Source organism: Chiroxiphia lanceolata, chromosome 9 (assembly GCF_009829145.1).
Source record: "Chiroxiphia lanceolata isolate bChiLan1 chromosome 9, bChiLan1.pri, whole genome shotgun sequence".
NCBI classification, from domain to species: domain Eukaryota; kingdom Metazoa; phylum Chordata; class Aves; order Passeriformes; family Pipridae; genus Chiroxiphia; species Chiroxiphia lanceolata.
In genome coordinates, this window is record NC_045645.1 from 8,854,430 (window position 1) to 8,871,577 (window position 17,148).

Sequence of the window (17,148 nt, forward strand, 5' to 3'; positions counted from 1 at the left end):
CTGACATGTATAGGAAAAATCCTGCCGGGATTTTTCATGTGCAATAGGAAATCTGTTTTTATGGACTAATGTAAACAAGGCAGGACTTTGTACAGCACACGGTGAGAGCTGATGTCCAATGGCTGTTCTGTCACCTGCATGTGAGGATGCTGTGATATATCTCTGAGTGCTGGAAGGGATGAACCTTTGAGCACTGACTGATAAAGGAGATTGTGGTATAGTTCGTGCAGAACCCAGGCTGGCTTGTTGACTTTGGCTGTTCTGATAAAAAAAAAAAAAAAGAAGGCATTTCCTAAATTCAAAGGTCAGGATGCAAACAAAACTAGATTATCTATTAAATATGCATGTGCAGCTTCACATGGTGGAAAGAGCTAAGAATCTTAATAATACTTGATTTTCTCTTTTGTCAGTTCTTTGAAGTATTTCTAGATTAAGAAGGGAGCAAAAGGATTTGAAGCACAAATTTGGATTATAAAAAATGTCAGAGTTATTCAACTGGTTTTCTCCTAAGGAAACAGAGGGAATCCAGCCAGCCCCTCAAGCTCCACATGTCATTCCCATTCCTTTGTGAGACACTAAGTATTTTAGAGCTCTCAAAGGACTACAGAAAAATTCTGTCAAGTCACAAACAGTTCATACCCATTAGTAATCACTTCAGTGCTTTCCACACCCATTCACTCTGTGACCATAGATTTCTGTTGCACATCACTACATCCCTACTGACACTCCCTAAATAATTTGTGCTGAGCTGGCCCAGTTTTGTCATTACAACGTGCACAACTGCAACATGTCATTTTTCACTGGAGCGGTTTGGACCTCTGGGTTGCTCAAGGAAAAGAAAACACCAGAAAACAGTGTCTGACCTGACCATTAGACTCAATATTCCTAAACACAGCTAAGAACATTGATAATGTTCCAGATGGTAATGTGGAGAAATTTCTGAAGATGTCTGAGGCATGGAGGAGGAATTCTTAATAAGGTTTAAATAAGAAGCTGAAGCAATCTCAAAGGAGGACTTTTGGGGTAATCTGACATCAGTTCTGCAATACAATAGCAATATGGAGAATTTAAAGTAGTATAATGGTGTCAAGTGAGATTGCTTTCTGACCAGTTCCTCTTCCCTTTCAGTAATCCTTCTCTTCCAGTTTCATCCAAGTACAGTTTTGCTTTTCACTCTGAAAGTAAATATATTTATCCCCTCTCACATCTCTAGAATGATTTTCTCCACAATAAAGACTGCAGATTATATACCCTAGGAAAGGGCTTAACAGCTTGTTCTCACTGAGGTGAAATGTATTTTTATTATTGTCTGTATTACAGAGATAGACATTGCAGGTAGTTCGGAAATGGGATACTAAACACACTTAATGTTATCATTCAGGTATTCCATGGGTTTTCCATATTTTCCTGTACTAACCCAGCATATTTCCTCTGCTGGGAGAAAGGCCTGTTTCCAGCTTCCAATATTTTTCTATCACAGGTGAAATAGAGGGAAAGGTCCCGAGTCCAATAATGTGAAGAAAAAAGCCCTGTGTTCCCAAAGCAGTTTAATTCTATGGGAAATGCATCTGCTTTGGTACATTATAAAACATTATTCTGAGCAGGCCCTTCAGAGACCCAGAGGCAGCATTTTGCAGCTGCTCCTCAACACCTCACTAGATAATACAGTGCATAAATTTGGTTGCCCTTGATTATAGAATCATAGAAGTGTTTAGATTTAAAAAGACCTCTAAGATCATCAAGCCCAACTGTTCTGCCAGCACTGCCAAGTCTCACTAAACCATGTCCCCAAGTGCCACATCTACTTGTCTTTTAAATAGGCCCCAGTTTGGCAGCTGCACAAGGATAAGAACAGAGTGACTGGTATTTAGGAAATAATGACCAGAGGGAATAGTTTAACTTACACATAGCAGAAAAAAACAAGCCAAACCTAACCAGAAGCTTGTATCATCTATCCTTTCCCATTCAGCCTCCAGGTAAATTATGTGAATTTGTCAAGACAACACAGATAGTACCTTTTAGTACCAAGGACGTATAAGAAGAAATAGTACTGCACATATTGTCATTCCTGTAAAACCAGTATTATTGAATGAATTAACTTTGGATGTCATCTTCATTTAAATGTCATGATAAATCAGGAAAAAAGAGAGATTTCATAGCCTTTTAGACATCTCTGTTTTCCTTATGAATGGATATTATACTGACCATACCGGGCACTGTTTTATAATCATGACAGAAGTTTCACATTGCAAATTTCAGTACTGGTCTCTGAGGGTTTGGGTCAAACTTCATCCCTAACAGACAGCAAGCTTAAGTAGTAAAACAGACAGACAATCTCCAGTCTGTGGTGTATTACCAGTTTCACCTACAGCTGACAACAAACAAAACAACACAAACAACAATCTAACCAAGTCTATCTCACAGTGTTGTTTTAACCCAACCCTGGACTCCCAAAGAATATACAGCTACTGTGAAGTTATTTAGGGTATGTCTGCACAGACAGCTGCATGAACTCGCTGTGCTTTTGCTCTGAGCTCCAAGGCAGGTCTGGAAGCTGTGTGGCCACATTAGTCCTTGGCAGGAGAGCCTGGACACAAAGCCCTGCTAATGTGGTGGCACTGATTCTGGCACGGATCAGCACCAGCGTCACCAGCTTGGCTCCCAGGATGAGGGGGGTTCACAGCTGCCTGCACCCACAGCATCCCCAGCCTGCACCCACAGCACCTCCAGCCTGCACCCACAGCATCCCCAGCCTGCACCCACAGCATCCCCAGCCTGCACCCACAGCATCCTCAGCCTGCACCCACAGCATCCCCAGCCTGCACCCACAGCATCCCCAGCCTGCACCCACAGCATCCCCACGTCCTCTTGCACAGTTCACAAAATTATCAACTCTCCAGATGAACTGATGAGTTCTGAGAGGCAAAGTTTGCGATGGCCCAGTGAGGCCGAACAGTGGCAGAATTCCATCAGGACACAATGAGCAATATTTGTCATTAGTGGGATGTAAAAATGCTACTGTGTTCCCCAAAGCAGAGAGCTGTGGAAAAAAATATATGGGGAAAAGAGTACTATAACGGAGTAGTTTCTAATTAAATACCAGGCCTTAACAGCATGAATAAGAATTGCCAACTTGGGAATCTGAGCAGAAGGATGAAGGATTACCAGAACTGATGGCATTATGGACAGGAATCCCCTTAAAGAAACACAGTTCTATATTTAGCATATCGTATTTAATTCATCAACAAAACTACAATAGTAACCAATATTTATTACTACCTCCCAAGTGAGCCTTTGAATAAATATAAAATTTTATTAGTATACAGTTGCTTGTATCAGGCACAACATACTCAGAGGAACAAGCTTTATAATTTAAAAAATACAGGTCAAGTCAGTTGTTTAGCTTTAAAGGGAACGATAGTTCTTTAACAAGGTCTGCACATGGAAAAGGATCAAGTCTTTGCTTCTGATTACTTCTTAAATATCTAGAAAATGGTCGGTGGTAAATAAATATGAAATTTAATAATCATCATAATCTTAGGAAAACAAGCAAATATTCACTGGGGTAACCAGCTGAACAGTTCAAGTCTGCCCTGACAATTTCTTTCCCACAAGCACTCTCACTGCTTACTGCTAATCACAGCTATTAGAAAACTCAGCCCTGTATCTATTACCAGATAAAAACTTAATCATATAAACAAGGAGGGTGCTGAAATAAAAGGATATAAAGGATATAACTTTCTATTACATATATAACTAGACATACAGGACAAAGAGAAGTCAGTAGGTTCAGCAAGTGTAAACCTGTGTAAGTCTGGCTTCAGCCTGCTTTTCTGGAGAAGCAAGACTTGTGCAGTCAAACATGGTCTGTGAGAGCCCTTACTAATAACATTGTAATTAATTTTTCTCTGAAATTACACAGAGGCTCCAAAAGAGAGAGTTAAGTTCCTGTAAGGTCTGTGAAACTGCATGTTGAATGCAGAAGAGAAATCATGTGTGGGCTTCTGGTGTTAGCTAGCAAAAGAAGCAGGGGCTGCAAGCCCTGCCTCTTCTCCAGCCTTCCTCCCAGCTCTGCAGCACACACGGTTTGCACTTGGGTCTGGTGCCCGTGATGGTTCTGCCTGCCCTGAGCTCTGCAGTGCTGGGAGCCAGACCTGGCCTGCCCTGCGGGCTCACCAGCACCTCCAAACAGAAAGGGAGAGGGGAATTTCTTTTTGGGGTAAGTGCCACAGTGTGGCCTCTCTGCCTGCCACAAGGAATCCATGCCAAACAGCAGCATTATAAATGTCTCAGCAATGCTAAATTTTTCAGTCAAAGTTTGCAACTTCTTCAAAACATCACTCAAAACAAGATACAAAGTTGTAGCAGACCAGGCTTCAGTACCTGCTTCCCCAAAATACTGAAGTCAATGCAGTTTTTCAGCTTACTGAAAATCAAGTTTCTGGCCTGGTGGACAGTGCTCAGTACAAAGCTGGTAACGTGAGATGAGGACGGTGGGGCAGGAAATGGGCACAAGGATGAAGATGCTCTGAAGGGAGGGGACAGCCCATGAGTTGTGTCACAGTACATGGTTGGCCTGTGCCCGAGCCAGTGCTGTGCCTGGCACTGCTGGCACAGACAGGAGGGGGGCAGAGGGTTTGTATCATCTTTAGCAAAAGTGAGAAGGTATTAGTGGCAAAGCTGAGTGCTTGTTCCTCTCCAAGTTTTTTGCATCATGCAGACGCCTGAAGATCAGATTGGATTACTTCAAGCATTTAAGAAGTTGAGAAAGTAAAGTGATGAATCTGTGGGAATCAACTTGTCCTGGAAGCAGGTGAAGGAATCACATGTGTGTGTGTGTCTGTGTAAGTTTATAATTAACCATAGTGAAAGAGAGTGGAGGGTACCGGCAATCCCTGGGATGCAGGATCCAGTCAGTGGTCCCGGCAATCCCCGGGATGCGGTCCCTCGGTGTCCCAGCGGAGCCGCCTGGTGGCCGCGGGCGGTATCGCAGCCCGGGCCTCTGCCCGCGCCGGGAAGTGCAGGCGGTGCCGGGGAAGGTTTAACAAACCTGAGCAACGGGAACTGTCTGCAAACTCGGCCCCGCGGTTTTTTTAACATCTCCGAATTCTCGGGGCAGGATGCACAGGGAGACACCTCTGCCACACCTGATAAAACCCTGAGATATGTGTTGAAACCTTTTGCATGTAAGGAAGAAAATATCCTATTCGCACTGCAGCTGTCAAATGAGGATTGAAGACACTGTCCCAGAGAGAATCAGGGAACTTCAGATCCCCTGCAGCTGATATTTCAGGCTTGTTGAGGACATCTCTCTGTCCAACTGCAGTAGGAGCTCAGGCAGTGCCTAAGTGTGCAACTATGAATTCAAATTTGGCTCCTCTCTCATCTCTCTTAATATTCCCATTCCCAGGTTTAAGAATAGTATCCTGTGTTTATACATATAGTAAGCACTGTACATCTGGTAACTACAGGGTCTAAAATTTTGTAACAGCCACCACTGAGTACCCCCAGGGCAGACACAGTCTGTCGGATTGTTTGTCTGATTTTTAAATTTCTGTTGCTAACAGAAGTGACATCCTCTGTTGTGTGGGTACTTGTCATCATCACTGAGAAAAGCAAACTCTATACATGAGACACAGAGGATACTAATAGGTATGAGCAGGGCTAGAGCTCAGGCAGAGGATGGGTGCAATAAATATATAGTTATTTCAGAGTCGTTCTGTGATGCTGTGAAGCTTTTTTATGTAACTAGGTAACTGAAATAATATCAACCCCCATCCTTAATGAAGGTCCAGGCCATAACAAAACCAAAAGCTCAGACTGGCAGGCTAGTGGGTGGTGACTGCTTTTCCAAGATTTTTCTGTCTGTAAGAAAAGAAGTGAGACCATGGATGACAGGACACATCAGAACAGGTATGGGAGCTGTGGGATAGAGCACTTCCAGGTGCTGGGACAGAGTTGGGTAAAACAAGAAACTGTCTCAAGTTGTTCAACTGATTTCTTCTGTTTCCAGGGAACTTTTAAAATAAACACCATTCAGAGATACCTGACTATCATAATTTCCTCATTCCTAATGGATACAGTCTGCAAAGTTCCTGTTTTACTCTCTAACTATCAGGTCAAGAGGGAAAGTACAAATTTTCAGGCATTTCTGTTGCCCTTCCTAACATCTCTGAAAATACAAGAGGATCTAAAGAACTACACATTTTAGGGAAGGGCATGTGAATCTGCTCCAACCCTTTTCTGTCCTCCTTATTCCGTCACTTCCTCCTATGAGACTCTTGTTTTCACTGGAAAACTCTCCTTCCACCTCTCAAAAAAAAAAATTTCTTGACATGTTTTATCTTGATGTTGTCTTGCTGCATGGGACAGAACCGGAGTGAGTCTATGGCCACGTGAACAGTTTCATGCACAGAGCACCATGACTCAGCTTTGTTCTGTGAAAGACCATGAGAAGGCAGATCTAAAGGCAGATAATTTAAAACTAAAATTAGTGCTCAGTTGTGTTAATTTGCAGCAACTCTCTTCAATCTGAAGACTACAAACTTATTCTTTCTTAAAGTGGAAGATGAGGTCTTGTTGTTTGTATTAGGTTTCAGAAACTGAGGCTTCAAGGAAAGGCACCAAATATTGCAATAATTTTTTCTCAGGTCTGGTAAAGTTAGCTTTGTTACTTTTCTTATATCTTCCCTAAGCACTGGGCACACAAATTAGCATTGGCCATTCGTAACTGGTGTGTGATTGGGACTGTAGTCAGTTGGAAGACAGTCAAGCTCAGAGGAGAGAAAAACCTCTCCTAAGTCATGGCCTCCCACTGCGAAGGCAGCTCCCATGCACTGTCCATCAGAACAGGATCTAGATCATTAATTCTGCTACCAGTAAAGTGGCACCATTAAAGGTTCTGCCTTTAATGTACTTTAATGCACTTTCACTTCCAGCTGAAGCCAGGCATATATTATTAGTTCACTAGAGACACAGGGTTTTTTCAATGTTCATCATATTACAGCACATCTCTCAAAACACTGCAGGACACTATAAATAACTGTGCTTTTTCATATTATTTGAGCAGTGTATTGTTTCAATAATTTATACTTAAGGTGGGTTTTTTGATAAGGTGGGTTATTTATTCCATATATTTAACTTCTAGTTAGCTTGAAAGAAAAAGTCCTCCCATTACAATGGAAAAAGAAAACAATAAAACCCGCACCTTAATTTTAAAGCCAATAATAGCTATACAAGATATTGCAGAAATGATCCTATTGATTAAAAAACATGTTCATGACTCCACTATAAATACAAATGCACAGCAGTCAGTGATGCCTCTGGCACTGTCACTTAATTCGGTCCAAGTAAAACAGTGGCGATGACAAGTCTCATTTAGGAAACGTGAAAAGTTATTGGAACTATTGTTGTCCTCACTCACCTTGAGACAACCAGTGGGAGAATCAGCATTTTCAGCATCCTCATCAGTAACTCACCAGGAAACTGGAAGTAACTAATTTCCTAGAAATACATGAAGAGATGCTTATTGTTTTGAGCTAAAGACTGTCTGCCTTCACAAGTGCTGCCAGAGCTAAGGATCAGATAACACGGGTAAAATCTGCAGCTTTGGCATGTAAGGTGGCAAAGATAGCAGGCTTCAAAAGATCATTTTAAAATTAATTAGATTACATAATATGTTGCTATTCAATAAACACCCTACATGGTTTGTTCCTTTACAAAGGAAGACAGAAATGAAATATGTCATCACTTGACGACTGTTGTTAATAGGTTGCTCTGAACAATCTCTTCATTCTGTATTTTATATGTTTTCCTAACTATGTGTGAAGCTACTGCTTGGACACAAATGATGCTCAGACAGTGGTTTGCCATAGCAGAAAACAGAATTGGTTTAGTTTGGTTGCATTTACTAAATGCCATATTTTTTAATTGACATTTATATTTTGTGCTCAAACAACACATTCAGCAATGCATGTTGTTGTCTGGTCTGTCTGACTAATGCAGCAGAAATGAGCACCCCCAAGGGCTTTGTTGAAGTGTGCTGGGGGAGAAAGCTCCAAGTGACTTCAGTAACATGGTCTGCTAATGATGGGAGATCTTAAATTTATTAACATGGAACGCCATTGCTGTGATATAAACATGTGCACCTCTGTGCATCTGATGCTGAAAAATATTCCCAGTGTTTTCTTTAGACATACATATTCCAAAATAATATAAAATCCAATACATTGCAGTACCAGTTTTTCCAGGTCTATATTAGATGCTACACCTCATATAGCTTAAATGTCCACTATTATTATCCATACTCGCAACATTCTGGTGTGTTTGTGCTACACTTACCAGGTGTCTTAGAGACCAGAACGCTTTGCTGATGAATTGTTTGAGAACGTGTGAAAGGACCCAAAGACCAACTTAGATTAACAAACAGATGAAATTAAACTAATTTAGCAAATATATATACACAATTTTTATGTTCCAAAGCCCGTGCTGAAGTTGCACAATTTCCATATGTCTTCTGTTACGTAAGTGTGGTATTTTCTCCGCAGTGTTGCTGCCGTGCCCACTCTTACCTGCTGGGAGAGTCGTCTCGTCCTCAGGAAGAATCCAAGGAGACAGCCGATGGTGACGGACAACACGGAGAGGATGAGCAAACCATTCCTTTTACAAACATCCTTGATCCGAGCGAGGATTGCATCCAAAGCCACCGCCATGCTGTGCTCTGTGCTCTGCGGGGAAAAATCAGCATCCCATGAGGAGAGAATTCCCTCGCTCCTCTTGTTCGGGTGGACAGATCTGGCTCTGTATAGATCAGATCAAAGCACTTCCAGTTCTGCTTAGCTGACCTGCAAGGTCACCCCTCTGCCAATAGCCACCAAGCAAGCAGCTGGCGTTATTGTTCCAAATTAATACCAACAATCCTATTATCAACTACATCATTAAGAGCCTGGAAGAAGATTAGGGGGCTCTGGAAAATTAGAACAGAATGCAGTAGTATTTCTAAAACAAGACTAGTTCAAAACAAAGTGACACTCCCGGGAGAAAGACGGTGCATTCCTCAGTCTCTGAATTTGGGATCTGGACACCCAAACCTGGAAAGGGAACTCTACAGGTCAGCACTCACACAGGGAACAGGAACATTACTGCCGTTCTCCTAAAGGGCAGGGCAGGTAACATTTGGAACAGGACTATCACAACAGGGCAAGCTAGGTGAAACTGGACTTCATTAATTAAAGCAGGTTGAGTTTTTTTGTTATCATGGCCAAAAAAAGGCTGAATGAGCAGCGTAAGAGACACACATTGAACAGGAAACAGCCGCAGACTGAAACATGCAAGGACATCTTCTGGCATTTGGCATTTATTGTCTTGGAAGTGAAATGATTTCACTTTTCTTCCAACCACTATGTTGATTAGGGTAGGGCCAATTTACTTTCAGAGGATTATGAGACTAAGCCACAGGGATTGCTTTCCTTTCCTTTGCTGTGTCCGCATTCAATCCCAACGCTGATTTTTATGCTGGTGAGTATCTGATAAAAATACACTCCTCATCACCATTTGCTGTGCCACGCTTTCTTATGAGAGCATTTCCGGAGCTTCTCGGATATTCTAATATTATCCAGTGTTTTTGCAGAAAATGTTGGACGCAATACAACAAAAATACAACGTATGTTTACAATTTTACATTTTATACTGTGATACAGAATTGTTGTTACACACTCACATGTGAGTAAAAACGCTCAAGAGGGATTAAACTGCTCTCTTGGAGGCAGGATCTGAATCCTGTATAAAGAGTAGGACATATGGATACGTACACACAAAAAAAAAAAAGAGAGAGGAAAAATAAGTGGAGTCTGTATGTTGAACAAGAGTGCTGTCAAAACAAGAGGATAGCAGGAAATGCTGTCCTGCATTTATTAATGCATTAATAGTTTTATTATTTAATATCGTGTTTCTGATTTAACTTCTCAATGCAAATTTAATCAACGCAAATTTAATCAATGCAAATTGTATTACTGAAAACTTTATTAACGGCTGTGGCGTTACCGCGCCACTCCAGACATTTTCCAATACCCTGATAACCTTGCTGCCTTGACGGCGCGCATCGAATCGACTTTCTTAATGGAATAATAACAGGGAAAAGGATTCCTTTTCCTCCCTCCTTGCCGGGGGCAGCGAAGGGCGCTACCACGGAGGCGGGCGGTGCCGAGCGTGACGGGCGGTGCCGGGCATGGTGGGCGGTGCCGAAGATGGCGGGCGGTGCCGGGGATGACGGGCGGTGCCGGCGAGGGCGGGCGGTGCCGGGGAGGGCGGGCGGTGCCGAGCGTGGCGGGCGGCGCTTACGCGCTGCTATCATGGCGGCGCGGCAGCTGCTGAGGGCGGCCCCGGGCCGCGGGCGGCGCGGGTACAGCAGCGCGGGCGCTGCCGAGTTTCTGCACCGCAGCATCGTGCCCACCATGCACTACCAGAGGAGCCTGCCCAGGTACGGCGGGTCCCGGGACACCAGCGGGGAGCGCCCCGGGCTGCGCTCCGAGGGCGCGGGGCGGGGGCCGTGCGGGGTGTCCGCGCTGAGGCGGGGGCTGAGGGCATGTCCTCCCTCGGCTCCGGGCTGTGCGCTTCCCGCTCTCCCTGCGGAGGGATGGGTTGGGTTTTTAAAGTGTAAATATGGTCGTAAGCCTGCTTCTGAAACATCCCTTTGGGTCGCAAAGGAACCCCGGGAGTGTATCGGGATTGTTTTATAGTAAGGAAAATGTTTTCTTGTTCTGAGAGGAAGTTGGCAAAGATATACTAGATAGGAAATTTGTAAGAAAGTAGATGTCCAGCACCCCGCAGTGAGGGGAAGGGCTGAAGCAGGACTGGTAACCTTCTGCGGAGCTGCTTCTCCGGGCAGTGGTTCCTGTGGCTGTGTTCCCTGTGAGGGTTGACACCCATCACCGCAGTACCTTTGTAACAAGCCGGTCAAGTTGCTTCTCTGCCTTGTTTCCCAAGTATCGTAGGCTGTGCTGACCCGTATCTGTCTATTCCCCTACTTCTCTTATTCCACAAGAAACTTATGAGGCATTTGGAGAATATGTATTATATTATCCATATATGTATATAGTGTAGTATATATAATAGTATTAGAAAGATAGGGAAGAAGGGAGGCTACTCTGTAAGAAACTCAGGCTTCATTTGTACTCTTGCTCGTAAAGCACATATGTCTGTGTTCCACTTCCTTCAGACTGCCTGTTCCCAAACTGGAAGATACAGTTGTGAGATACCTGAATGCCCAGAAACCGCTTTTAAATGATGACCAATTCAGGTATGGACAAACACGTATTGCACTGTCATGTGCTGCTTCAGAGCCAAGTGATACAGATAAGAAATAGGACTGTGACAGCATTTTGACTATTTTCTTGATTGCCGCAGGAAAACTGAAGAACTCGCTCATGCCTTTGAAAAGGGAATTGGAAGAGAGCTACATGAGCAACTGGTTGCTCAAGACAATCAGAACAAGCATACTAGTTACATTACAGGTATGCTGGCCTGCTGCGTTTTGGGGGAGTCTGTAGGTCATCGTGCTTGGTAACATCTCATTATGCTACAAAATATAATAGGCTGAAGCTTAAGTAATCCATAAACTTGGAATAACATGCTGTGAACACTGTGGCTGGCTGTTTAGGTTGAGGTTAAAGAGCAGCTTATCTAGTAGCTCCCTTAAGGAAACTAAAGCAGTCATTTCCAAATAATTCCATGTTATTTAGTAAGAAAACTAAGGGAGAGAAGGGGTCAGAGAATATAACTAAGTTTGAGAGGCCGAAGTGGTCAGTGCTCTGGACTTAAAAACCCCTAAAACTACAAAGCCATAATCTTCTGAAGACACAAACAAAAGAAGCAACAGAAAGAGGAAAATGAGAATAAAGGAAAAACACATTAGGAGAGGGAGAGCATGCGTATAGATTTTTGATTATACTGTTTCCACTGACTTCCACGTAGAAGTGTCTGCTTATGGAAGTATTGGCTAGATAACAGCAGAGGTGAAATATTCAAATACCTATGGAAGTAGAAGTTGCCATGTTGCCCAGTGAATGCACTTCTGTCCTTGCTCTCTGTTGAGGCCTCCTCTAAGGTGTTAGCTACGATAAATTCTGTGGAGAATACCGGATTATTTTATAAAAACTGCTGTTTGGTTTGTTGTATTTAACTTTCTATTCACTTTGAACAGCATCTAGGGGTTTAACTGGTGGCTTTATGTTGTTCATCAGTGCTTTTTGTCCGTGAGCTGTGGGGTGTCTGTATTACTTTTTGTTTAGTTATTATTCTTCTTTAGGCCTCATAAAAGACCTGTTCTACTTCAAATTGGTTTCTGAAAGTATGTATATTTACCTCCACCTTAGACTTTCAAGTCCAGGGTTAAAAGGCTGCGTGATGATGACAGATGTGGTTTTCAAACTGTAGATGAATTCTAGTTACTCACCTGTGAGAAACTGTAATTAAAATTGTAACTTAGGTCCTTGAGCTACCTGTTGCCCTTCTTACAGCCCAGCTAGAAGGTTCAACCTCAGTGACAGAGAGTTGCAGAAATTAATAGTTTAAGAGTAGGTAAAGGGATGTACCACTCCCAATGTGAGGTGTTGGGTGAATTACTGCATGTGTTTGTAGGCACTTCAGTATGTGTTTATTCATGATCACTGTTGGACTACACAAACCTGTGGTCTGACTCAGCTGATTTTATGTTCTGACCTATTTCTCAACTCTCAATTTTCAGGTCCCTGGTTTGACATGTACCTAAAAGCACGTGAGCCTGTTGTTTTGAATTTTAATGCATTTATGTCTTTTAATCCTGATCCCAAACCGGAATACAACGATCAGCTCACACGAGCTACGAACATGACTGTTTCTGCCATACGTTTTATGAAGACCTTCAGGGCTGGTTATCTGGAACCAGAGGTTTTTCACCTCAATCCAGAAAAAAGTGACACTGAGCTCTTTAAAAAAATTATCCGATTTGTGCCTTCTTCGGTGTCCTGGTTTGGTGCCTACATGGTCAATGCTTACCCCCTGGATATGTCTCAGTACTTTAGGCTTTTCAATTCCACACGGGTGCCTAAGCTCGAGAAAGATGAGCTTTATACAGACGAAAAGGCAAAGCATTTACTAGTACTGAGAAATGGAAATTTTTATGTGTTTGACGTTATTGATAGAGATGGGAACATGCTGAAACCCTCAGAGATACAAGCACACTTGAAATACATCCTTAGTGACAACAGTCCAGCCCCAGCCTTCCCTCTTGGCTACCTCTCCAGTGAAAACCGAGACACGTGGGCATCGCTGAGAAAGAACCTACTGGATAATGGCAATGAAGAAGCTCTTCAAAAAGTAGACTCTGCTGTGTTTTGTTTAAGTTTAGATGATTTTCCCATTAGAGACTTTGTGCACTTGTCCCACACTATGTTGCATGGGGATGGTGCTAACCGCTGGTATGACAAATCCTTTAACCTCATCATAACCAAGGATGGCACTGCAGGAATCAATTTTGAACATTCCTGGGGAGATGGTGTGGCTGTGCTCAGGTTCCAGAATGAGGTTTTTAAAGACAGCACCAACTCACCAGCCATCAGCCCCCAGTCCCAACCTGCTTCAGTAGACTCCTCTAAAGCGGTGCAAAAACTTGACTTTAAGCTGAATGATGCCTTAAAAGCAGGGATTACCAAAGCCAAACAGAAATTCGATACCACTGTAGAATCACTGTCTATTAACATGATTCAGTTCCAAAAAGGGGGCAAGGAGCTTCTAAAGCAGAAGAAGGTGAGCCCAGATGCTGTGGCTCAGCTGGCCTTCCAGATGGCTTTCCTTCGCCAGTACAACCAGACCGTCGCTACGTACGAGTCTTGCAGCACTGCAGCTTTCAAACACGGCCGTACAGAAACGATCCGTCCTGCCTCTGTCCACACCAAGAAATGCTCAGAGGCTTTTGTCAAGGAACTGTCCAAACATAGCACAGAAGAGCTGCAGAAGTTGATAGTGGAGTGCTCCAAGTACCACGGCCGCTTGACAAGAGAAGCGGCTATGGGTGAGTAGGAACAGATCATACACTTCTGCTTTTGCATGAAAAGGTCTGTAAATATTTAATTTACAACCAAATAATTTAATTTTGATGGCAGTCTGATGCTAATGTAAACTTGACAAAAACAGTAGCCAAAGGCTGCAGTTTAAAGTGCCTTCTGTAACACTCGTTTCTTGATGGAGAGGAATGCCTCTGTGATTTCCACATCAATGTTAATGTGTTGAGAATTTTTTATACTTTTTTTTGTCCTCAGGGCAGCTGGAGTATTGGAAGATTTGATAAATACTTAGTGCATGTTGTACTCCCCAGGGCAACCAAGAACTTTGGCTTTAAGTCTGTATCCGTGCAGGGGATAAAGGCTGTAACAACTTCCAAATCAAACTGATATTTTTGGGCTAGTCTACTCCTGGCATTTTTCAAAAATTTTTTTTTTTTAATTGTCCTTCCCAGAAGCATAACTTGGTTTATTATTTCAGTAAAATAGACTGTTGAACATTATCCCATAGAATCTGAAATTGGCCTCTTTCTGTTGATGCAAGATCCTCTTCCTCTTTAGATTAATAAGTTTTAGGAAAGCTCTTTTTCTGCTTTAAACAACTTGGATATGTTCGGATAAATAGTTAATCAAAGAATGTGATGTATTATTAAAATTGTCTGTTAACATTGCACTTTAGTGTACTCTCATAATCCTGGCTGATTCCTGCAATAACACAGCCCCTCTTCCCCTGGGATGTGTGCATGAGAAGGGCAGAATGTCTGGCTTCTGAAAAATAATTCCCGCTAATACAAAAATGAACCTCACTTCTACAGACCTCTTTTGTGGCTGAAAAACAATGTGATGTCAAAATAAATGAGTTTACTTCCCACAGAAGTGACCCATCTCTCTAATACGTGTTATTTGATTTGAACAGGGCAGGGATTTGATCGCCATCTCTTCGGCCTGCGCTACTTGGCCTTATCCAAAGGGCTTGCTCTGCCTGATTTCTATCAAGACCAGGCCTATGCTCGGCTCAATCACAACATCATTTCCACAAGCACGTTGGTCAGCCCAGCTGTGCAGCTGGGAGGGTTTGGCCCCGTGGTGTCCGATGGCTTTGGATTAGGATATCAGGTACATGACGACTGGATAGGTTGTAATGTTTCCTCTTACCCAACCAGGAATGGTGAAGAATTCCTTCGGTGTATATACAAGTCACTAGAAGATATCTTTAATGTTTTAAAGGGCAAGAAGATTGATACTTAGACATAAAGACATTAGAAGACTTTACAATTGCAGTACAAAATGCAGACTATGTCTAATTGACATACTAATCAGTGTTCAGCATGGCTGAGACTGCCCGGCTTAATTGGCTTCATGTATCTTCACTGAACTTGAATACTGTTAGATTCATTATGAAATTTATATCTATTTTAAAGAAATCAGTTACAGACCTTGAGTGGATGCTTCAGGAAATACAAGCGCTCACAGTGTAAAATTAAGTAACACATCCATCTGTTCCAACTGATCCATGTGTTCTTAAAACACATCATCTAAAATAAAAAGTTTATGAATTTGGAACTGTGTTCCATGAGTGTTCAGACACTCAAATCAATACTGTGATACTACTCTTAAACTGCTAAGATTTAAAAAAAAAAATACATGCAATAATTTTAAACATGAAAGAGTAGTTCCATTTGCACTTGCAGTAAATTTTCTTACTAACTGCTCACACTTACTTTTCTCTTTAAACTTGAATTTATATCAGAACTGATGGTGCCTCAACTGTTGAAGGCCTTCCACTCTTAACTTCCAGAGAAACAAAAAAAAGAAGTGGGAGGCCTTAAGTGATATGCAATCATCAAATGGATTGTTAAACTGATTGGAAAAGACTGTATTTTAATAAAGCTGTCTACTAAATAACCACAAAGTTCTTTTATTGCCACATCTAATTCATACAGCATGGGTAGTCCCTTTATCCATAGCTCATGATTCTTATAAAAGTTGGAAAGAATACTGCTGAAAGCATTCTGCACCGACATGGTATGTGTAACTTGAACTTCCTGCCTTTTAAACCCTCTCGACTTCCACTCTTTTTCTTCTGGAAGGATGAGTCTTTCTCTAGAGCTGAGTAGAACTTGCTTTTGTGATCTGTGTAAAACTAATGCAGCTCCTGTCTTTCAGCACAGCCCCCTGTCCTGGACAACCAAATCTATTAGCAGAACAGAGAAGTCTGAGCACATCTGATGTGACAGATCAGGTTCAGAGGCTCAGAAACCTACTTGCCTTTTCTTTTCCTTTGGATTTCTCAGCTTCCAGGCTCTCCCAGTGCCTTTTTTCTTTCTCACAGTGAATGTAAGTGATACCATATCTTGGAAGTATGAATTGCAAGTGCTGGAAGGGGAGAGGCTTGCTTTTAATGGGTAAGCCTGAAGGCTTATGAACTTTTCCTAGTCAGGGCTGTTTGCACCTTGTAATTCGCTGTTCTAGTTTTCACCTGAAAAGCCTTATTTTAAAACTCCCTTTAAAACTTAGCATGATTGTTCTTGCTCATTTAAACAAAGAAAGGAAGGTGATCATTTGGGAAAATGAAGGAAATAATGTATCAGGAAACAATAATCAGACCAAAAGTCTGAATAAAGTTCACTTAAAAAGTGGGTTGGTTTTTTTTTTTTTTCCTTTGTGGGTTTTTTTTGGTGGGTTGGTTTTTTTGTTTGTTTTTAAACATGAGAACAGCTGGCATCCACCAAGGAGCACAATGTCTGTCTTCAACTAAAAGTGATGTTTATTTAATGACACACTTGGAAAGATAACTTGATTTTCAGAAGATTGTAACTGTGTAAATGTCAACAGCAGTCAAGCTTGGTAAGTGTTCTCAGTACACTCAGCTCAGTGTCTTTACTTGAAGTGGCAGAAAGCTACTAAAGGTGTAGCTGTTCCCTGGAACAGTTAACACAAACCTTACTAATCCTCATAGCCATTTCTTCATGATAAACTTTAGGGCTGTAAGTTGTCTGAGCAGTCACTGTGTACAGTAGTTAAGCTACAGTTCACCACAACCGTATATATTTAAAAAAAAAAGCATTAAGAAAATGGCACAGTTCAGTCAGGTGTATGTACTATTTTCAGT

At 42.1% G+C, this 17,148-nt stretch overlaps 2 protein-coding genes across 2 annotated transcripts in view; one reads left to right on the forward strand and one right to left on the reverse strand.

The window, feature by feature from the left end:
• Positions 1-8,711, reverse strand: part of SLC1A7 (solute carrier family 1 member 7) — a 47,204-nt gene extending 38,493 nt beyond the window's left edge. Inside the window, exons 1-2 of the mRNA XM_032696681.1 lie at positions 8,571-8,711; positions 7,424-7,503 (exon numbers count right to left, since the gene is read on the reverse strand). Coding sequence (XP_032552572.1) covers positions 7,424-7,503; positions 8,571-8,711 — 221 coding nt within the window. The remainder of the gene's footprint in view (positions 1-7,423; positions 7,504-8,570) is intronic.
• Positions 8,712-10,297: 1,586 nt separating this feature from the next.
• On the forward strand, positions 10,298-16,675 carry CPT2 (carnitine palmitoyltransferase 2). Its single transcript, XM_032696678.1, has 5 exons — positions 10,298-10,477; positions 11,216-11,296; positions 11,404-11,510; positions 12,743-14,047; positions 14,953-16,675. The coding sequence occupies exons 1-5, from the start codon at positions 10,350-10,352 to the stop codon at positions 15,282-15,284; spliced, it is 1,953 nt and encodes a 650-aa protein (XP_032552569.1). The 5' UTR covers positions 10,298-10,349; the 3' UTR covers positions 15,285-16,675.
• Positions 16,676-17,148: the final 473 nt, after the last annotated feature.

Bases quoted from the DNA above. Each gene is read 5' to 3' on its own strand.
- CPT2 (XM_032696678.1), top strand. From the start codon at position 10,350: ATGGCGGCGCGGCAGCTGCTGAGGGCGGCCCCGGGCCGCGGGCGGCGC. The intron at 10,478-11,215 runs GTACGGCGGGTC...CACTTCCTTCAG, and splicing joins TACCAGAGGAGCCTGCCCAG to ACTGCCTGTTCCCAAACTGG. The intron at 11,511-12,742 runs GTATGCTGGCCT...CTCAATTTTCAG, and splicing joins GCATACTAGTTACATTACAG to GTCCCTGGTTTGACATGTAC.